General features: G+C 42.5%; 2 protein-coding genes across 5 annotated transcripts in view; one reads left to right on the top strand and one right to left on the bottom strand.

The window, feature by feature from the left end:
* The first annotated feature begins 13,433 nt into the window (after positions 1 to 13,433).
* Positions 13,434 to 21,583, top strand: LOC109410780 (uncharacterized). Its single transcript, XM_019684313.3, has 3 exons — positions 13,434 to 13,864; positions 20,884 to 20,973; positions 21,045 to 21,583. Exons 1-3 carry the CDS (start codon positions 13,659 to 13,661, stop codon positions 21,430 to 21,432), a joined length of 684 nt encoding a protein of 227 aa, XP_019539858.3. The 5' UTR covers positions 13,434 to 13,658; the 3' UTR covers positions 21,433 to 21,583.
* A 156-nt stretch (positions 21,584 to 21,739) lies between these two features.
* LOC109413489 (MOG interacting and ectopic P-granules protein 1) overlaps positions 21,740 to 23,198 on the bottom strand; it is a 33,045-nt gene continuing 31,586 nt past the window's right edge. For all 4 annotated transcript variants that reach the window (XM_019687170.3, XM_019687171.3, XM_019687172.3 and 1 more), the window contains one exon: positions 21,740 to 23,094. In XM_019687170.3, coding sequence (XP_019542715.3) covers positions 23,090 to 23,094 — 5 coding nt within the window. In that variant the 3' untranslated portion in view covers positions 21,740 to 23,089. The remainder of the gene's footprint in view (positions 23,095 to 23,198) is intronic.

The raw sequence follows: 23,198 nt of genomic DNA, 5'->3' as shown, positions 1-23,198 counted from the left end.
TGTTGAAACAAATGAAATTTTTGACATTATATGAAATGATGGTAATCGGTTGTATTTATCGATAAACTCTAAATGAAAATGTTATATGTGTTGTCCGTTGTCAAATGTTAGTAATGTTCAGTCTGTAGAGGCCTCAAGGTCGAAGACGGTGTAATTGTCTTTAAAACAATTAAATATAACTTTGGAATAAGTAAATTCTCAATTTGAAAATCAACCATGAGTGTGCGGTAGTTCGGCAGCAGCAAAGTTTCGCGCGCTCGCTTTGCTAGATTTTTGCGATTTTTTTTTTCTTCTCTGCGGGGCACCGACGACGGGACGCCAAGCAGTCAGTAGTGTGCGGTAGTTCGGCAACAGCAAAGCTTCGCGCGCTCGCTTTGCTAGATTTTTGCGATGTTTTTTTCTTCTCTGCGGGGCACCGACGACGGGACGCCAAGCAGTCAGTAGTATGCGGTAGTTCGGCAGCAGCAAAGTTTCGCGCGCTGGCTTTGCTAGATTTTTGCGATTTTTTTTCTCTTCTCTCTGCGGGGCTCCGACGACGGGACGAGTGTGCGCGCGCCGTGGTTGAGTCGGTTCCGAATTTTTCGCTTCCCTTCGGCGCTAGTTTCCAATACACTTTTAGTTGATAATAAATATTTTCTTTCATTTTTTGCATTTACACAAAAGAGTGAAAAATGTTAGTTCGGGTTCGCCGGTCGAGAAAAAATCCGGGCGCCGACAAGTGAGTCGCGTTCAGTGTATTTCTGTGTGGAATAGACTAAAGGTTTCTGCTCCCTAGTGGAGTGGAGACGCGCGATCGAATTTTCTTTTTGGCTAGTTCTTGCGTCGAAAAGTGGTCGGTTGTTAACGGCGGTTTGTGTATATTGATCCATTGTCAAATCATATCACCAACCATAGGTGACTTCCGGACTGACAATGTACCTTACCCTACTAACAAAAAATTCCTTCCTGAGACAAACGTGGAGATGCAGCGAGTCGCGGTCTTTATAACAACGTTTGTCTTACTAACATTCCCTTCCATCCTCGATGACCGTAAGGACGTGGCCGGCGCCGTTATTGACCTTATTAAAGTTGAGAGCTCTCGACCTGTGTACATTGAGAATAGTAAGCTAGTCCCAAGCCCTATTCATTGGTTCCTTGTGCAATTTCGATTGCTCTGGTCAATCACGGAGTAGCAACTACGAATTGTGCGGTCATCTATGCTCATGCTCATGCTCATGCTCTCAATTTGAAAATCAACCATGCGTTTTATTGTTTTAAACAAGCGCCATTTTTCTGCGTGTATTGCAAAACGCACTAATTCATTTTTTTTAAATAGGGTAAAAACACTAGACTTCGCCCCCATAAAATTCTGCAATAATCTTCGCCACTTCATACATAAAAAATTGCGATTTATATGGAGGGGGCGAAGACTAGAGACGAAATCTAGTGCTTTTACCCTATCTTCGTGGTTGAGGCAAATTTGGCAATGTTACGTTTTTTTTTTTCTGTGCACATATCGACGTTAAAGAGCTGAATTCCGTAACAAATTTTGAAAACGACGTATAATCAATGCTACACCATTGATTATACGTCGTTTTCAAAATTTGTTATTGAATTGATAGTTGATGCGACTACTGAAAGGTTAAAGAAAATAGGCGCTATCACCTAAATGTTTAATGATCATACAAACAGTACGAGTGAATGACTCCTATGAAAATATGTTTGATGTTTGAATGTTGACCGAAACCTGATAAATCAATTCGCATATTGGATCATTCTGGATGTAACCAGAAAAGAATTTATGAATCATGCAAACACTTCCGAAACGCGACAAACAACAGTTGAGCATAAACAATTTGCTGAATCACAGTCGCTATCAGTATGTGATCTATGAAATATCATGATCGGTCATCATGAAGGTAATCTAGTTTGAATAAGCTACACCCTACAAACATGTTTCATACTAGTTATTCAGGTACCTAGATGGTAGCTGTTGCAGTTTTGGCGGTTCACGCACTTTTTGAATTTGCACTTCCATTCGTTGGCCCTGGAACTGTTTCAGCGCAACGACCAAATGCACGTACGACGTACCTACCTAAATATGCGTCGTGCTCTTGACTTCGGCGGTTGATCTTGCTTTGTGAACAGTAGTTATTGGAAGCTTCTCTACCTATTTATTTGTCAGTCGATCGTAATGGTCAGGTGACAATTCGAATTAATCATTCGTGAATGGATGAATCGTTCTGTGGGTCAAATTTATTGTACACATAAAGATCAGCAAAATGCAAGATCAAGGATGATCCAGACGAAAGGCTGTTAGAGTATATTGTCTGCATCTCCTCCTCGGTTATCGCGTTTTCTGCGATACGGATGACGCTTTGTGAGATTCTATTTACACATGGTTGCGAGATGATTCAAAATCACCCTATTGATATGAATGTGTAGTATGAAATTAATTGGGTTGCTAAACCATGAATAAACCTGTTCATGCATAGGTTTTCACGCTCTAGAGACTCAATTTTGATATTTATATCAATGGAATTGGTTTAATTACCTGTTTTGTCTACTTAGTTTATCTAATTAGAAAGGCATCGCTTTGCAAATATGGAGATGGTCGGCATCGCTTTGCAAATATGGAGACACGGATTGGAATATTATTTGTATGGGCACTAAAACACAACTCTTTCACATTACCCCAGTTCTATTACCCCGAACGATCCATATTTTTTTTTTATTATCTTTATTAAAGAGACTTTCAGCCCGTGGCTGGTTCATCTCTGTACGATCCATAACCAGGGATGGGAACATTCACTTGCAAGAAGCTACATACCAAGTTACAGAAATGTGTTCATCGCTCTTTCACGACTCTGACATGCGTGTGCATTGGGCAACCCTAACGTTATTTGTTAACGTCAAATGTTTAGATAAAATCATAAGGTAAAAGCCCTTCATTCACAATTGATGGGGTAATTCTCCACCTGAAACATTGAGAAGTCATTGGTGTTTTGTTGGAAGATTAGTAGTTTGACCGTCAATTGTCCACATACAAACACATATAAAAAAATACTATAATCTATATATATAAAAATGCAGTGGCATACGTGGGACCGCGCATAACTTGCGAACGGAAGGACCGATTTTGATCGTCTTAGTTTTGTTCTGTTAGTTTTTACCCAAGGAAGGTTTATGAGGCAAAAATCATGGAAAAATTGAGAGTTTTTGAAAATCGATCTTCCATAAATTTTTACCGGGGACTTCGTCTTAGCTAGAAGCTTTAAACGTAAAAAAACGCAGTAGGCAAGACAAAGTTTGCCGGGGACAGCTAGTATACTATACAAAGAATGAAAAATCCTGGTAAAGAATTTTTGAGAATATTTCCTAAAGATTCTTTTGAAGGATTTCTTTTGAAGGTTGCTTCTGGGATGCCGAAGACAGCATTCTTCAAAGTTGTCCTGAACACTGAATAACGTAATTTGCCGTTATGCGTTCTCCGCAAAGTTTAGATGTCCATTGAAGTGTCGCTTCCACCTTTCGATAACCTCATGTTGGCCCATCAAGCGGCTTTCGACCTTATCCCGGCACATTTCGGCTAGCGGAACGAAGCCGTTTTGGGATGCGCTGAGCTTATGGTGGAACTTCCGTGTTTCTTGAGAACGACACATCTGGCGCTTCTTGCTCCGTAACAGGTTGTTCTGTTGCTTCCACTTCCGTGTGTAATGTTCCACTTTCTTCCGGGTCCCATACTGCAGCATTACCGCTCGCGTTGCGTGCTTCTCCGCCAAAATCTCTGTACACTTCTCTATCGTAAACCTCTCTCATAAATCGATTTATTCTGAGAGGTTTTTTTAGAGAATAAGAAAATCTACTGATCAGAGGTGATTCTTCGGGTTATGTGGGGATCGACCCACCAAAAATTCATTATATATATTCCTTACCTTCACGGTACGCCCGTTAGGGATGACTTCGAGAAGGGGGGAGCATACATGAGTACACTTTAACCTTTCAGGACGCGCGCCATCAAGCAATAACCGTGGGGATGCGGAGGTACACACGGTCTCTAGTAGCAACGGATGTCACACTAACATTCCTTCCCGTCCCCGATGACCGTAAGGACGTGGCCGGCGCCGGTACTGACAATATAAAGTTTTTAATCTTCAAAGTTGCACATTGAGGATGGAAAGCTACACCCAGGCCCCTTCCTTTTGGTTCCCTGTGCAATGTTGACTGTTCTGGTCAGTAACGGAGTAGCAACTACGAATTGTACGGTCATATCATGCTCATGCTCATGCTCAGGACGCGCGCCATCAAGCAACCGAAACTGCATCGCGCTCGCGCTGTATACGACGAGCGAGGTTTTTAAGTATTGTTGTAATTTTTACAACAGCGCGCGTCCTGAAGGGTTAATACATAGTAAGGGTTCCACCAGATACTGCCTTAAGTTGTTCACTCTGCCCTGGAGACTTGGGTCCTGACTAATACTTAGACTACCCGTTGAACTCAAGCTCCTAGATGGGGAGGACTGCTCGTTCACTTGGACACGCTTGGTATGAGCCTGTGTGTCCATCTACCCTTGCTGGAGGAATCCCATTCCCTCTACCACTTCAGCATAGACGAAGTTCTGGCGATTCGCTTCGCGCCTTTTATACCGCGTCGCTCGAAGCACTCTTCGTCTTCTGCCAATACTAGAGCTATGCGCTGGGCATCATATCCGCTAGCACGCATATCGCGTTTTTTCAGCCCGTGCGGTATGCGTGCTAGCGAGCATGATGCCCATAGCTCTAGTGGTGGCAGAAGACGAAGAGCGACGCGGCATAAGAGGCGCGAGGTGATTCGCCAGAACATTCGTCTATGCTGAAGTGACAGAGGGAATAAGATTCCTACCAAGCGTGTCCAAGTCTGAGAATTGGTACAATCGATGATGAGTCGTAGTTATAGCGTTGAATTTTTAATCGTTGATTTGAATTCTTTATTCTGGATCTTGACGTCGTGGCGTGGGCAGTGGCAGGAGTCGTACTAAAGAGATCATATATTCTCTACGGATTCGAGTTTTGGCCATGTTCGAAGAGGGCAGGGCTGTTACAACTACGAGATCACTATCTTGTCGCCAGTCAGATTTGAGCACGGTTCAACCGTGGCGAACTCAAGAATTCAGCTTACCCAGCTTACAATATCCAGCGCTTCTCAGCAGGCAGTGTGGCAGATAAAAAGCGCCAGAAGCTGGATGTGACCTGAAAACGGCCTTGCTTTGGTTTAGAGTGTCTGTCGATGAGGCCAAGCAGGAGCACGCGGTCGCGTTGCTGGCTGCAGCAGCGGCGGGACCCGCAAAGGAGAAAGCGTCTAAGTTTACACAAACGGAGGCCTTCTCCTTCGCGGGTAGTCCGAAGAGAGTGGAAGCGAATGCTCGTGACAAACGTGACAAGCATTCGCAGAAGCGGGCGAGGCAGCCGTCAGGTGAGGAGCTGTCTGGCGGCGCCCGCAAGGCCAGGCGTATAATAACCCCGAAAGCCGGTGGTAATGCCGGAAAGTCGGACCCCAGCCAGTGTTCCCGGAAAGCTGGGAAGGGTGGGCCTGAAAAGGCTGGCCCGTCCCGGAACGATGGGAACAAGGGGTTGCGACCACTGGTGGGCCCTCAGCAGCCACAGAGCAGGGCGATCCAAGGAGAGGACCCTCCTTGGACAAAGTTTGAGCGGAAGAAGAAGAAGAGGAATCCGCAGGTAGAAGAGCAGGGCGCCAAGCCAAGGCGCAGGAGGGTACGTGCCAAGCGCGAGAAAGGTGACGCGCTCGTCATCAAGACTGAACAGTCGAAATACTCGGACGTCTTGAAGGCGATGAGGTGCGACGCCAAGCTTGAGGGTCTGGAGCCGACGTACGAAGTATCAGACGTACTCGTATGGGCGAAATAATCCTGGAGCTTAAGCGCGAGAAGGATCACAAGGGCACCGCCTACAAGAGGTTGGCAGAAGAGGTCCTTGGTGATGGAGTGGAGGTGAGGGCTCTTACGCATGAGGCGACTCTGAAGGTCAAAGACTTAGACGAGATCACCGAAGCGGGAGAGCTCGTCACGGCACTGCGGTAACAGTGCGATGTTCAGGTGGCCGCCACAGCCGTCAAGCTGCGGAAGAGGCCAGCAGGGACACAGATAGCTCTGGTTCAGCTACCTGTGGCGGACGTTAAAAAGTCCGTTAAAGTAGGGCGGATAAAGATGGGCTGGTGCGTATGTCCTTTGACATTCCACGAGCCACCAGAGGTTTGCTTTAGGTGTCTGGAACCAGGACACAAGTCGTGGGACTGTAAAGGCCCAGACAGGCGCAAACTGTGTCGGCGATGCGGCGCTGAAGGTCATAAGGCCCAAAGCTGCACGAGTCCACCCATCTGTATGATCTGTACCGGGAAATCCTCGAACAACAGACATCCAACGGGTGGCCAAGGTGCCCGGCCTTCAAGAAAGCCGCAGTGAACAACAAATCACAGTGCAGGTAAAGCAGCTGAACCTGAACCACTGTGATGCGGCTCAGCAACTGCTTTGTCAGGCGGTTTCTGAGTGGGAGACGGATATCGCCATCATTTCGGACCCATACCGAGTACCCGCCGACAACGGCAACTGGGTCTCGGATGGGACCAGGAAAATGGCGGCGATATGGACGACGGGTAAATACCCCGTGCAGGAGTTGGTGTCTACTACCTATGAGGGCTCCGTGGTCGCCAAAGTAAACGGGGTCTTTTTCTGTAGCTGTTATGTGCCTCCGCGGTGGCCAATCGAGCGGTTCACGCAAATGCTGGACCGCCTAACGACTGTGCTAACAGGTGGTAATAGCGGGTGACTTCAATGCCTGGGCTGTGGAATGGGGAAGCCGTTTCACGAACCAGCGGGGTCAGATCCTGCTAGAAACACTGGCCATCTTAGATGTCGACTTGGCTAACGTCGGTACCAAGAGTACCTATAGTCGAAACGGAGCGGAGTCAATTATTGACGTGACCTTTTGTAGTCCTGGCCTAACAAGTAGTTCGAACTGGAGAGTAGATGAGGGGCTGTCCATAAACCACGTGGTCATGAGGGGGGGGGGGGGGGTTCGGCCAATGACCATTTTGTATGGACGAATAAAAAATTTTGTATGGACTAATGACCACGCGGGGAGGGGGGGGGTTGAGAAGTCCCAAAAAAATGACCACGTGGTTTATGGACAGCCCCTGATGGCTACACTCACAGCGACCACCTAGCGGTTCGCTACAGTATCGACTATCGAAACTGGCTAAGCGTCAGCATGCTACCGTGATGGACTCTCCAAAACGAGTCATCGATGTTCGTTGCTGCAGGCTACGCAGCTATCCTTGAGGGTGCAATATGCACTAGCCCCTCTCTGAAGCAATACCTTCTTGGTGGTTCCGGAGAGACGTAGGGTTTGGCGACCATAGGAATGTGTTTAGTGGGTCGAGGAGAGAGTAGTCCTCACTGAACGAAAATCCCCGCCATAAATTGAATGAAAAGTGCTTCATTTCAGCCCCATGCCTAAAATCAGATGATTTGAAGAAGGCCATCATTCAATTCCAGATCTGACAGATACAAAACAAGCGATATGGAAATCATTCAATGTCATAATTATAATCATTCTATTCGGAATCAAAACAAACCTAGGGAAGGATGATTGTCATTCAAAACCCATCCAGTTTTGCGTTTCAAATATAGATGGAAGTCATTGTAAAATCTAATGTTGCTCATATACGTGTCATTCTCTTGTATTTGTTTCAATTCTTCTTCAAATATCCCAGGAAAAATAATATCACAACCATTTCAACTAGTTTGAGAGAAATTGAGAGTCAATTTCTCTCGTACTACTTGGAAAGGTTATGACATTATTTTTCCTAGAATATTTGAAAATAATAATAGACAAAATTTAGTCGTAGAAATACGCTTTATTTAAAAAAACACCCAAAACATACACGATTTAAACATTATATAACTTCCACTAAACTGATCACTGCTTGGGGCACATTTTAAAATTCTTTGGAATCAAACCGCAATATTTTTTCTAGTAACTTAGAAAATTTCAAGCGACCACTTCGTCCGCCACATTTGTTTATTTTTTCTATCTTAAACTGGTGCGTCAACAACAATATGATAAGCCAAACTAAAATCGAATGATTTTCGGAATGGGGCTGTCATGGCATACATTCTGCTTGTTTTCGAATTATGCTCATATGCACATTCTGCCTGCTCAAATTCGTCAGACAACTTGCAGAAAATAATAATACAGAAGTCGAACAAAAATCTGACAAAAAATGCGCGGAGAATCATTTAATCATGATTTTTAGGAATGATGGATTGAGCACACGATCGAATGAAGAATCATACTTGGGTCGTAAGGATTTTCGTTCTGTGTATTGAATGATTTTCAGTATGAGGCACATGTAGAAACGAATTCAGATGGTTTTGTGATGATTATCAATCACAACAAAATCTAACTCGAAATTCATTCGTAATTTGTGTCGATTCTAATTTTATTACAGGATGATTTTCATTCAAGGAAGCGCAGTAAACTCATTTTGCTACAAAATCATTCAAAATTCGGATTCTGCGGATCTGTATCGCATTGAATGACAAATCATTCTCTGTACGGCGGGAGATTTCGTTCAGTGCTGGCTTCTACTATTGTAGTAGAAGACGGCCTCAGCCCCACACTATCCTAACCTTCCTGTTAGGGTGTCTGTTTGCAGATTATCCCCCTATGGTTTAGAAGGAAAAAAAAAGAAGAAGCTGGATGGTCGTGGAGGCGTGGATGCGGTCCAGGAAACTGTAGCTGGCTCACCACAAGACAGAGGTGACGGTTGTTAACAACCGGAAGTCGGAGTAGCAGACGGAGATCAGTGTAGGAGAGTGCACTATCCTGTCAAAGCGCTCCGTTAAACACTTGGGCGTGATGATCGACGATAAGCTTACCTTCGGTAGCCACGTCGATTATGCCTGTAAAAGAGCCTCCACAGCTATTGCGGCACTGTCCCGGATGATGTCCAATAGCTCTGCGGTGTACGCCAGTAAGCGCAAGCTTCTGGCTAGTGTTGCTACGTCCATATTTAGGTAAGGTACCCCGGGGCAAGTGGGACCTAAAAAAATGCTAATTTGGTTTTGTCATACCAAAAGTTTCAGAACACAAATTCTTTAATAATTCCAATGGACCCAAAAGACGTTATTGGTATATTTGTACTTATTAACGTCCATTAAAACTGTTTCAAAATTTTTACATTTCATATATTATGCATATAAAGAAAAGTGTAGCAGATCTTCATTTACTGCGTTTCACGGGGCAAGTGGGACCTATTCAGAGTTTTTGTTCAAAGGGCTTAATATAAGTTGCAACAAAGAAGGTAACATAAATCATAAATCTCTTATATGAATGACTATGTTTAGAGATTAAAGTAAGAAGAGGTTTAGGGTACCATGCATAAATTACGTAACACATAACAAATCGCTGGGGAGAATTGAATCAACTCTAGCAGCTCATGCAAAATAAATTGATTTTGTTTATATAAAAAGCGCCGTAAAGTGAAGAGACAAAAGATTTCGAAACTTGCTCTCTATATTATATAGTTGATGATTCTCACCACTAGTAAATCTGGGGTTTCGAAATTTTCAGTAATATCTTCTCCCTTACATAATCTTACGATCATTAAATAATGTTTTTTTTTCAATCATGAGTTTTGAAAAGGTCATTTCCCTATTTTAATTTTTTATGGACGGTTCCTGAATGCTCAGAAGAATGCATTATGTAGCGTTAAGTGAAAAAAATATGGAAAATATTTGGAGAAAAACATAAAAAAATACATGCTTTTGATTTTTTTTTGTTTTATCCAAGGTTTTACCATGTTTGACAAGAATTTCATCAGAGGTAATAAAGTATAATTCAACAATAGATTACTTAACGCGTCAATTTTTATTGACTTTCGTGCTAATTTCATCTTAGGCTGGACAAGGCTTCGTGGTCGTGCGGCTAAGGTCACCAAGCCTTTAGTCGCATCGTGCTAAGGAGCGCGGGTTCGATTCCCGCCGCAGCTGTCAGGAAAAGTTTTCGGCTGTGCCACTGGGCGTTGCATGCTAGTCCGTTGTCTAGTGTCGTGCTTCCTTCAAAGAGCAAATAGCTCACTGGAAGCATTGAACGTGTCCGTGTCTTTTTTTTAAGGCGAGATGAACCCATAAAATTGTGTTTGTTTATTCTCATAGGTCCCACTTGCCCCAGATAGCGAAATGCAGTAGGGCAAGTGAGAGCAGTAAACTAAAGGTAATAAATAAAAATAAAATACAGCTTTTTCGCTTGAAATCATTTGCATGAACTCCAAATACTATCCTGAAACCAAAAAAGTATTTGTAGAATAACAAATCTATTTTTAAAAGACGAATGTAGTAGAGCACGTCAATTTTACCTAGTGATTTGAAAATTACATATGAACAACAATAACGTATATGGTCTCTTTATGGTAGAAACAATAACATTTTTTGTATTCAAAGTATCCGTAGGTGTGATACCTATGTTTTCTATAAATAATGTTAGTCTTAAAAATCAATAATAAAAAAAATACTAGCTATAGGTCTCACTTGCCCCCGATTCTCACTTGCCCCGGGGTACCTTATGGCGGCCCGGCGTGGGGCACCGCGCTAAGTACTAAATGCTACCGACGGAAGCTGGAAAGTACTTACAGGCTTATGTGCCTGAGGGTTGCGAGCGCGTTCCGTACCGTGTCACACGACGCTCTCTGCGTCATTACTGGTATGGTGCCTATCAGCATTCTTATCAGTGAGGACATGGAGTGCTTCGAAATGCGCGGCACAAGAGGCATACGCAGGACTGCCAGGATGGCCTCTATGGTCAAATGGCAGCGCGCGTGGGACAGTTCCACCAAAGGAAGGTGGACCCATAGGTTGATACCGAGGGTAGATAGTTGGATTAATAGGCGCCATGGGGAAGTTACATTCCACCTGACACAGGTCCTTACAGGTCATGGTTGCTTCCGACAGTATCTACACCGTTTCGGGCATGCGGATTCTCCCGAATGCCCAGTGTGCAATGGTTTAGAGGAAGCGGCGGAACACGTTTTGTTTTCGCACAATGCGTGACTGCATGCTTGCCACATGCGGAGAGGACACAACTCCGGACAACTTGGTCCAGAGGATGTGTAGGGATGAGTTTGGCTGGAACGCCGTTTCAACGGCTATTACCCACATCGTCTGGGAGCTACAGAGGAGGTGGCGCGTGGACTCGGAGAATGGCTAGTCCAGATGCAGTACAAGAGGTGGTCCAGGGGTTCGGAGTCGGCTTCGTAGGTCATACCGGTGCCCTGCGGTCGAGATCGACCCTTACAGCGATTAAGTGGCCGCGGAGAGGAAGTCCCGGTAGCGGTGCTGTCGTGGCGTCGGTCTACTGGGTTGGATCCAAGCCCGCGGTTGGAAAGGGGTCCCCGGCAAGGGTCGGGGCAGGTGGAGACCCTGCCGTCAGCAACCTACGGATGCATCTGATAGGGCCTGAAGGGTAGTGATACCCTTCCTTTGCGGGCAGGTCAGATCGGGTTGCATGTGGGCATCAGTTCTTGATGTCCGCTCAGCAGTAGGGCGCGGGCGGGGTTGACTCTGCCCGCCTTCCGAGGACAAAGGGAGTGGCGAGGACCACTCGGGAAACTGGCTAAGCGCCAGCATGCTACCGTGATGGACTTTCCAAAGCGAGCTAACCTTGTGGGTGCGATGTGCACTAGCCCCTCTCTGAAGCAATACCTTCTTGGTGGTTCCGGAGAGACGTAGGGTTTGGCGACCATAGGAATGGTTTAGTGGGTACGAGGAGAGAGTAGTCCTGGATTTTACTTTTGTTGTAGAAGACGGCCTGTCAGACCTACACTACCCTAACCTTCTGTTAGGGTGTCTGTTGAGCAGATTATCTCCCTATGGTTTAGAAGGAAAAAAAAAGAGGATGTGTAGGGATGTGTTTGGCTGGAACGCCGTTTCAACGGCTATCACCCATATCGTCTGGGAGCTACTACAGAGGAGGTGGCGCGTGGACTCGAAGAATGGCTAGTTCAAATGCGGTACAAGAGGTGGTCCAGGGGTTCGGAGTCGACTTCGTAGGTCATACTGTTGCCCTGCGGTCGAAATCGACCCTTACAGCGATTAAGTGGCCGCGGAGAGGAAGTCCTGGTAGCGTTGCTGTCGTGGCGTCGGTCTACTGGATTGGATTCAAGCTCGCGGTTGGGAAGAGGTCTTCGGTAAGGGCCGGGGGAGGTGGAGACCCTGCTGTCAGGAACCTTCTGGTGCAGCTGATTGGCCCTGAAGGGTAGTGATACCCTTGCCTTCAGCAGGTCAGATCTGGTTGAACGTAGGCATCAGCTCTTGATGTCTGCAAAACAGTTGGGCGCGGGCGCGGGGTTGACTCTGCCCGCCTTCCGAGGACAAAGTGAGTGGTGAGACTCCAAAGCGAGTCATCGATGTTCGTTGCTGTAGGCTACGCAGCTAACCTTGAGGGTGCGATGTGCACGAGTCCCTCTCTGAAGCAATGTCTTCTTGGTGGTTTCGGACGGGTTTGACGTCCATAGAGATGTTGTTTAGCAGGTCGAGGAGAGAGCAGTCCTGGCCTTTACTTTTATTGCAGAAGACGGCCTTAACCCCACACTACCCGGACCTTCCTGTTCGGGTGTCTATTGAGCAGATTTCCCCCCTATACAGTGTTCTCCCCCTATACAGTCTTCTGAAAGTGATAAAGCATGGGTATGATGTGGTGGGTAGGTTATGTTGCTAGAATGCTGAAGAACAACTTGCTATAGTTGGTGTTCGCACAAGAGGGAGTATCGCCGAGCATGGTGAGCTTGATCTGGCTTGCGTTGGGCGTGATCGACGTTGGAGAGCTGCAGCTGCAATTTGAATGTTATGGCAGCCAATTGTTGACTCAGTTCTGTCATAATTTCATGTATGAAAAATAAGGTTGCATTCTGAAATAGTAGAAAGCAAAACCGGTAAAACCTGGTAAAACTACAATTTAAATAACTAACTAACCTTCCGATCGATTGTCGTGGGATAAGTTACCTCCAGTAACACTGTGCTGTTGCTGTGTCGGACAAGCGAGTTTTTTTTTCAAGCGTGATGTTACAAAATGTAACAGTCGAAGGGTTAATCTTAATTTTCATGTCCATATATACTCAGTAAACACAATAAAACTGCATTGAATTTTGAAAAATAAGAGGTAAATCTTCTGCAAAGCTAAACAACCCAATTGATCGTCAATATTGCTACGTATTATATCGATCACAATGCGCGATAATGCGACACATGTCTATCACTATCGATGTTACCTACCGATCCCACTGCGCCGAGCTGAGCTGAATATTTTCGCGCAAAGACGCCATCGTCGATCGCTGCCCGCACTATAGCTGATAGCTAGCTGCGGGGTGCTAAATTTTCCACCGAATGTATAAAAAGCAATCCACGTCGGCCGGCCGCAGTTCATTCGAATCGGAAACTTGTATTCCAACGGAAGCAAACGCCCGTTTGCTGTTCAGGTTCAAGCGATCGCCGCAACTGTCCTATCGCCATCCAAGGAACGTGAGTGCGTTGCGCGTAGAGTGGACTGAAGACCTGGTACATAGTAGCAAAGCAATATTCTAGGACGATCGGATCTCTCTTGGTGTGAACAGGAACCTCGCGTATCAGAATGGCCATGACGACGTACGTGTTACCGGTGGTGGTGTTGAGTGCATTCTTCCTTCAGCTGCACGGCGTTCCTCTGCCGGGAACTTCCGAAGGTGGCAATGGTATCCATCCTTTGAATTCGCTGTTCCGCCCGGACGAAGGTGACTACTGGAGCGGGAGCAATGAAACGCTGGATAGCAATAGCACCAACGGAACCCACAAGGACCTGTAAGTGTTGTGATGTTTTTGCGAGTGATTTTAGTGTGGGATAATCGTGTTTAGAAATTAGGTCTAAATCGGAGAAGTAATAGTAATGTATTGTTTCAGCATTAGGCCGTTACAAATATTTATTTTACTTTTTGTCCCACCATTCTTTGACTGGTCGAGGGGGGGGATAAAAATAATAAAGCATTTAATTTGAAAAATATTAAAAACTCATCGGATTTGTTAAAGAATTTTGAGCAAGACCCGAAATTTTGATAAATATTTTTTTATCTGCCCCCTCAAAATGCAAAATCCAGCCAAAAATTTTTGAAGGGGGGGGAGACAAAAAGTCAAAATAAAATTTGTATCAGCCTTAAGTGATTCTACTTGTTTTTAAGAAGATTCTTTCAGTTGATTTGGCCGAGTCCTGAAGGTTTTTTTTTGTTTTGTTAGGAATATACATATTATATTAGAGTGGGTCAGAGTTGTATGGGAAAATTAAAATTTAATCTCATCAACCCGAAGCAAAGCTCCTTCGGTCCAAAACTCACTTTTTTTTTGCATTTTTCTCATAGAAGGGCTCACTTCCCACCGTTAAAGGTAAGATATAGGTAGCCCTAAAATCCCAGTACACCAGGTTTAAAAAGGTACACAGGTTTTTCAAACAGAAATCAATGCTCAAATATCTTGTTTGACTCGATAGAATTTCCATTAGTGTCAAACATGTTGTTTCTTAAGTTCTTTCATTGTAAAATATTTGACCCTGTGTACCTGTAACCTTAGATGTGCCGAACAACTTTGTCGAAAAAAAAATGAGTGGAATCGTACTTTCTTGGTAAACTTACTTCGATAATACAAAATAGATACCTGATAGGTGAATTTATTTGCTTCTTGGTGTAATAATATCGTTACTACATTTAGTTAATCGCTTAAATCACGTAAGCGCAGTTTTTGTTTTTTTACTACGAATGCAGTGACTGAGCTAAATATTGCTTCATATAAACACATTTTAGTGTCAAAATGGTACTGTAAAAAGTTTCTAACCCGCGTTTTGACATGGTAACAATCCATTAGTGTTGTATTGGTGAAATTAAAGTGAAATTGTCATATCATTCCATTGTAATATGGAAATAATGAAAAAATATTCGTAGGCCCACGGTGAATGGCGACTTGACGGTATAACATGCAAATAACTAAAATCAATAATAAAATCTCAATTGTTGGCCTATATGTATTGCCAAGCATAACACTTTTTTCACAAGCCTCGACTCGTCATAATTTATATGGTTTTAGACATGTTTTCAACTTATGAGAAACGTGCAAAAAAGTACGTTTTCCCATACAAATTTCAATGCAACCAAATTTTGCAAAGTTATTTTGGACGTTCAAAGGAATCTAAAAAGCTTCGTTCCAAGAAATTAACCTTATTGACGTAGTCTAGTGCCCATCTTGCGACATATGGCGAACTTTTAGACAATTATATTGTCTTTCTTCAGAAAAATGTCGTTAAATTCAAAAATAGGCATTTTTTGCAAATGGGGTACGTTCGGTGAAGTACTATATTTGTAGTAATGAGCTGAATTTTTGTATGGTGAGAAGGTCAATTCTCCGTTTCTGCAATGAAATGGTGCAAAAGGCGTGGGTATTATGATTCCTTGCCTAATTTGATGCTGTTTGAGCAAAACTTTGGATAATTATGTTGTTTATGTTGCAAGAAATGGAGAAAACTACAACACTGTTGCCCACAGTTTTGCTCAAACAGCATCAAATTAGGCAAGGAATCATAATACCCACGCTTTTTGCACCATTTCATTGCAGAAACGGAGAATTGACCTTCTCACTATACTAAAATTCAGCTCATTACTACAAATCTAGTACTTCACCGATCTGTCCTATTGAAAATGTCCATTAAGTTCCTCGAAACGCCTTCAAAAGGCTCTAGAAACCTCCTGAAAACCTCTTGAAGCGCTTCTGAAATGATGTCAAACGCCCCTAAAAGCTCTCGGAACGCCCTCAACATGTTCCTGATACCTCCTGAAACTCTCTGAAATGACTCTCAAATGCCTTTATACGACCCTGGATCCTCTTGAAACGCCTTTCAAAGGCTCCTGAAACTCCGTGAATCGCCCTAAAGATCCCTTAAATGTTCCTGATACCCCCGTAACACTATTGAAACGCCCTCTGAAATCTCCGTTATCGCTTTGAAACACCAACGAAATCTATCGGAACACCCTTGCAAGGCTCATCCCAACTAACAATCACAGGGTTGTTACGAGAAGCGTAGAAAAAAAATCCGCGCCAAATCCGCGCGAGCAAAATTTGAATCCGCGCCAAATCCGCGCGATTCTGAAATAAAATTCGCGCCAAATCCGCGAGAGTGTGGAAGTAAAGTTTAATTTTCCTACTTTACGTATATATTAAACATAAAAGGCACTTTCAACTGGAATGAACAAATTGAGTGCCGGGTGGGAGCTGAACTGTTGATCCATGAATTAACGCAGTTCATCTTAAATGTTCTAAGCTTTCTGCAATTTGAAGACGTTTTGTCACATTTCATGTTTTTTTCAGCAAAATTCCTTCAAGAATTTTTATTAAAATCGCTGCAGCAATCTACAGAGCGTTCTTGGAGATATCTGCCAGAGCCCGTCATTCAGGAGAATATACCAAAAGATTTGTGAAGAAATTTCTAGCAAAAAAAATATTCTAAATATATAAAAAAAAATGGAACTATCCCTTAAAAACCTTGAAAAAACCTGAATGAAACGGAAAAAAAAATCTGAAGTTTTTATATACAATACCTGATACAAACTTTTTCGAGGAATTCTTAAAATAATAAGCATGAATTTGAGCAGGACATTATTAGGGTAATTCTAAGAAATTTGAAAAAAAATGGTAATGTATTTTCCAGACATTACCATTTTTTTCCCCAGTGGGACATTATAGAAAGAAACAGATAAGTATTATCCAGGGAGAATACCTAAGGGCTCGTCTACGAATTATGTAGACTGTTAGGGGGCGGGGGTGGCGTGGTCAAAGTCTAAGCTTCACACTAATTTCAGAAATTTGTATGGACAAAGTCTATGAGGGTGGTTCTGAATTAGTAAAAAATGAGTCTACGTAGTTTATGGACAGCGTCTTGAGAAAATACTGAAGAAGTTACAAGAGGAACACATGGGGAGATGCCTATACAAGCAGAAAATACCTTCCTCCACAGTGAAAATACTAAGAAATCCCTACAGCAATCATTGGAGGAAATCTGGGAAAATTCGTGAAAGACAATGTTGCATTTTTTCAAGAATTTCTTGCTAGTTTCCTTCAGGATTTTTTCTAGAATTTCTCAAGGTACTTGTCCAGTTATTTTTCCATGAATTCCTTAAAAGATTCCTCATGGTTTTTCTCCAAAGTTTTCACCACTAATTCTCATAGGGATTTATATGCTTTTTTTTATAAATTTCCTTCATGGTGCCTCGACAGTTTTTCTGAAATGATCTTAGGATTTCTACTAGAAATGGCGTTATAACTATGCGGTGTACCACTCTGAAAATTCCAACGGGAGCTCTTATAGTGGCTGGATGGATTACTCCAGCCATGGATTCCTGAGAAATATTTGTAATGAAATTCCTAGAATCTTTTTTTTTTTTTTAAAAAACTTGTATTCAAAAGATCAATCGTATCTTATCCATGCGCGTAGCGAATTTGTCCCCTCAGTTCCAATGCTATGCGCGCTTGTTATACACTACAGCCAGCCTGCACGACTTTGGAACTAAAAATAGTTTTTTCAGAACCTCTTTCGAGAATTTTCTTTTTCTTTTGATATTTTTACAGGAATTTTTCACAGAAAAAAATCAGGTATTACGAAACAAATCACTCGAGAATTTTATAGATGAAAGCATTAACCAATAAAAAAGTTCATTCAAAAAGACCTTAAGAATAATATCAGAAAAGATCCTTAGGGGAATTCCGGGGATACACCCTGAAGAAGACCCTTGATGATTACTAGGATTTTGTTCTAGACTTTCTAAGCAGTATTCGGAGTAAAACTCGAAGTTTAGTTCATTCCTAGGTTCATTCCTTTAAATCCAATAGATAATATGTTATGTTAAATGATCATTTATAAAGGTGAGAGAGTGCTAGCATGTTTTACTTAAAAACCGTAAACCGGGGTTAAATTGGTCTTCGGTTCGAAATTGATCAGTAGTTTTTCATGTAGAAAAAGTTGTTTTTTAATATTTTTCTTTACAAATATCGTTTAGCAACAGATTCCAACAGTACGATATGTGACCCAGAGTGTACGACACACACAAAGCGCGGAGAGATCAGCAAAACAATACCAGCTGATTCTACAGATGTTTCGTTCGTCAGCACCCGATCGCTGACGTCATCGATCCACAGGAACAAACGAATATTTACTACAGTCCCACAGAATGAATCAGAAATCGAAATTGATCCACTAAAAATCATGTCCTTTGTTGAGTGTGCGGCGTACGAGACCTGTGAAACAAAACGGTTCGAGTAAGCGCGCTCGCCGCCGCCGCTATAGAAACGCAGGCGATAGTCGTCAATTGGAAATTTGGCTGTATGATCCCGGTGGTGGGTATTGTGCTGTAGCAGGGGAACGAGTTGGCTCGGTTTGCGTGTATTGAAGTACGTTGCTGCTACCTGGATGTAGCATCGAACCAAAACTGCACCCCAGTATTTTGGAGATTTAGTTTGTCACCAGTTCCACGGGGGGGAATGTTGCGTACAGTTTTAGTACGCTTGATAATAAGTTGAACTGGTAACAATGAAGCAAGTGTGGAGCGTGAATGTGGCGGCGACAGGGCCGACGGTGCGTATGATTTTACGACTCGGCAGTGTCGTTTAGTTCGTGAAGAAGAAAGGAACAGCACTCCGGTTAGGAGATTCGTCTGTCCCGTGAACATTTACTACACTGTAAGATAAAATACGTGATATGTAAAAATGTAATACTAATTTAATAAATTTGCAGTATTGGAGCTGCCTGAAGTAGAAGCTGCTACCGATGTGTGGTTTTTGTTCCGCGACAAGTCGTCTTAACAAATGTAAAGGAACAAGTCATTGTTCTATTTTTCAAAAGTACCATTTATATTCCTTCAAAATAACCAAAATATCATTGAAATTGAAGTATGTTCTTCATTGTAGTGTCTACCTAATGGTTGTGTGCATAGGATATCTACCTACATGAAATACTATTCATGACAGTACCTAAATGTCTAGGTATTATTCATTATGTCTACCTAGGGTAGTAAAAATACGAGTGGTCATTAGACCACACAGCAGAAACTGCACAAGCCTTGGACTGTCAACATCTTTATTATTCTTCTTTTAAAGGATATAAAATTCATATGGTAGATTTCTTATAATTTTGAAGCAGCAGCAAAGGTATTACGAGTGTTTGAGTGTGTCCACCACAAATACAAGTGAATTGTTAGCTTATCTACATGTATACACAGATTTAGCAATGGATGAAGTAGGGTGGGGCGTAACCAAATCGTATTGGTTTGTATTCGTCCGCTACTCTTTAATACACTAGTTAGCTATGCTAAAAGTCAATAAAAAGTTCATAAAATACAAAATATGACAGGCAGTTTTAAAAAGTGATCGATTTTGTGCCGTGAAAAAAGTGCGGGGCAAGATGGGTCACCTTTTAAGTAATTCACATTTTCTCAACGAAAAACGTCAAAATATAAGATTTGTTCCGCTTTCATATATGCTTCATATCCATACTGAGTAAACAAGAGCTACTAGTAAACATTTTATGAATTTATTTGGAATATAAAAAAACTTTACGATTTGAGTGGTTCTAAGGCGACTTGAAAATCGATGTTTTCACTAAAAAATTATCATATTTTTATGTTATAATTTTGAGCGTTCATTCCGCTTGATTGAAGTCAATTATGAGATAGTCTTGTAATAAAAAATAATTATCTTTTGAATGCTCCAAAAATACGTTCAAAATTGAAGGTGACCCACCTTGCCCCGCGGCCGTTTATATGGAGATTATATGGAATGTATCGCATAAGAAAAATGGCAAAAAACCATTTTATTTTGTATTTCCAATGAGAGTGAATTATTTTTCAATCAATGCCCCAAACTTTTGTATATTCATGCTGGTCATCTAACAAAATTATTAACATAATCAAAACATGAATAATGCGCCCGAAAATGGCACTGACCCATCTTGCCCCGCGACCCATCTTGCCCCGCCCCACTCTACGAACTACGAACTCAAACAAAACCTCCAAATCGATCAGAGAAATTCCAATGTTGGACCATCCATCTTGGAACAACTAAATAATCACAAAGGACATGACATGATATCTTGCTTCACAACGTAGTTGTGCTGATCACTGCAAGTGTTCATGGCCGTAACGTATTTACACTATTTACAATGCCCGCGTTGGTTTTGTGTTGGGTGCCATAATGTATTCACAAGTTAAAATGAGACATGTAACACAAAAAAAATCATCATAGATTCATAGCCCTTACAGAATTTTAACTACATATGTAAGTTGTTACGTAGGAAAGGGATGGGCTCTTAAAATACCAAATTTTGCGTAACGTAATAGTACGATTATAATAAGTTAGCGATGTTCTACAGAAATTTTATTTATTACTAGCTGTCCCGGGAGACGTTGTACTGCCCTTTTGGTTTTGATTGTTTGACAACTGCTGTGGGTTCATTTGGGCACCGCACTCTAGATCGGTTTTATTGCCATCGCTTTGAATTTCTTCCCCGCTCATAATAATTTCAGTAATTTAACAGTTGCTCTACTTCTAAGTTGATTTTCGTAACTTTTTCCACTTATAAACACAGCCGCCATAAATACGAATCGAACCCTGCAATAATCATCCCGATCGGTTCAGCCGTTCGTGAGTTTTGTTGCCTCAAAGGGACTTCAAACTCATTTTTATATATATATAGATTATCAGATCAATATAGGTTACGAGTTCTCTAAACATGATTATCGCCTCATAAAGCCCAAAGCTAAAAATAAGCATAACTAATTCTATTATCCCAACAGGTACGTCATCAAAGCCGTAGTTTACGAAATCGGCATTCTGGTCGATGCGCCCGACAACGATACGGAAGGCATCGGAGAGGATCCCATTACGTGAGTGTATGCAAGCCAATACTTCCTTAAAGCGTCGCTAACCAAGCGTTTGTTTTTCCGATCGTTTCCAGCGAGCAACAAGTGGATCTGACCTTCTTCAGTCACGATTCGAACAAAACCCACATCAATCTGGGTGACATCCCGGTACCGGTTGCAACCAGTGTCAACGGACAGGTGCTGACCGGTATCGCACCGGTTCACCTCGGAGCCGTGTCGGATTTGCACGATCTGGTGCAGACGCTTCCCATCTCGGGCACGATCGTGAACATCACGCAGACCAACAGTTCGTATGTAACGCTGACGCAGAAGGACATCGAAGAGATCGAGGCGGGTTCCGCCGAAGCCGTGGACGTGCCCGAGCTCACCAATCTACCCATCATTCCGGCGGGTGCCAATCCGCTGATACCGAATGCACTGGATAACGTGGTGACAAACTTGGCAGCGACCGGAAAGAATTAGGTGATTCAAGCGAAGCGGAGCAAAAGACCGAAATGACAAAAGTCGCACGTTGTGACGTCTGTTTGTAGAGTAAATTATGATAAGTATGTGATATGATGTGGGACGGCGTAAATAATATATGAGAGCATCATCGGATGTGTTTTGCTACAAAGTGGAGTGTGTTCGGGGCTAGCTTATTTTTGCCGATGACATGGCCAAGGTTTGCAAGTCACTCGGGGCGGGTGATCACCACCACGTGTGAATTAAGTGTTGATTAGCACCCGTGAAGTGATGTTTCTTTCGATACAAACAATACCAGACCAACTACTTCCTGCTTATTATCAGCTTTTTATTTAGACTATAAAGTATTTCTTTCTTCAGTTTCCGACTTACTTTAAACATTCTTTAGCTTGCCCGATAGACGGCAGCATTTCCCTCGTTCAATTTTTAGCTTTCGACTTCCACTTTCTCTTCTCTGTTCCGGATGAGGTTAGTGGACTGCCAATAAATTCTGTGAATCTTAACGCAACTACCGTCTTACTGTTTTCTCTGCATGTTCCTTTCTTGCAAGTACCATTTAATACAATAAGATATCTCTATAAGAAAAAAAAAACGCTAAACTCAGGGAGTATACTCACTATGCTCTTACAGGTTTTTCTTTCCTCTGAACTACACTTGCGTTCTACATCTTAGGTGGTAGGGATTAATTGTGTTGCTATGCCTTAAAAACAAATAAGTTATTCAAGTTTTCAGAAATATACAAAACACAAGAAAGGTCTCCCCCTCCTTCGCTGCATCACGCCTTGAAGATTACTTCCCGTCAAGGCGGATGACCGCGGGGACCCTCTAGGGAAGAAGGAAGGAACCACCCTTGCCACTACTGCCTCGATCAAACCCAAATCGTTAAAGTTAGGTGCCTTAAGTGTCCTAATATTTATAAATATTTTTGCTGATTTTTCTTGCTATTGATTATAACCCTTTTCTTTCGTTAATTCATTCACAAAACCACTTGTTGTTTGTTTCAGTGTGTCAAACGGGCCATTATGTACTAGCGTTTTTTGTTAGGTGTGTGTATAGTAAGGTGAGACCGATTTATTTAACTTTTTTTTGCATCCTATACCTTTTTCCAATTATCATGTATGATACACAGTGTTGAGTGTTTCAGAGTTGCTATGCATAGGGTTATGTGAATAGTTTCCGGTTTGTCCTATTATGCGTGCGGGGCTTCCTTCAGAGCGAACCCGGGAGAACTCGTTAGATTCCCCGGTTTGCTGTGGGGCTCACCGCCGCTTGCGGCGGCGACCAATTGCGGTAGGAACTTGTTTATGTGTTTTTCTTTTTTGTAAACCGACGTATTTTCAAGCGGAAATTGAAACACAAATAGGATGAGTGTAGATGTTCCATTGTTGAATTGGTGATGGGATTGATGGGTGGGTGATAACGGATGATGAACGCCAAATGAGAGAGTCTTGTGATGGGGGAGGGAACAGTGTACAAGTTGGAGTGAATAAGAGGAAATGAAAGTTCAAGCTTAGTGCTTTATTATTTCCAGTTGTTTGCCTTAACATCGTAGACTTGCTTTTGTCCTTTCGTGATAACATCCGATTATAGAAGAAAAGTGGTAATTGGTATTAATGAAAAACTGCCCCTAGCGATACGGTATAATCGGAAGCGATGTTCAATCTGAAAATAAAAGGAGAATAAATGAAATTATTTATCTATATCAAAGCTGCAATAAATCACATTTCCAATGGAAAATTTCCATTAGATTAGATATTTAAATTTTA

Source organism: Aedes albopictus, chromosome 2 (genome assembly GCF_035046485.1).
Source record: "Aedes albopictus strain Foshan chromosome 2, AalbF5, whole genome shotgun sequence".
Classification (NCBI taxonomy): domain Eukaryota; kingdom Metazoa; phylum Arthropoda; class Insecta; order Diptera; family Culicidae; genus Aedes; species Aedes albopictus.
The sequence above is the reverse complement of the archived record's forward strand: the minus strand, read 5'-3'. Positions and strand labels throughout refer to the sequence as shown.

Bases quoted from the DNA above. Each gene is read 5' to 3' on its own strand.
- LOC109410780 (XM_019684313.3), top strand. From the start codon at position 13,659: ATGGCCATGACGACGTACGTGTTACCGGTGGTGGTGTTGAGTGCATTC. The intron at 13,865-20,883 runs GTAAGTGTTGTG...TTATCCCAACAG, and splicing joins AACGGAACCCACAAGGACCT to GTACGTCATCAAAGCCGTAG. The intron at 20,974-21,044 runs GTGAGTGTATGC...GATCGTTTCCAG, and splicing joins ATCGGAGAGGATCCCATTAC to CGAGCAACAAGTGGATCTGA.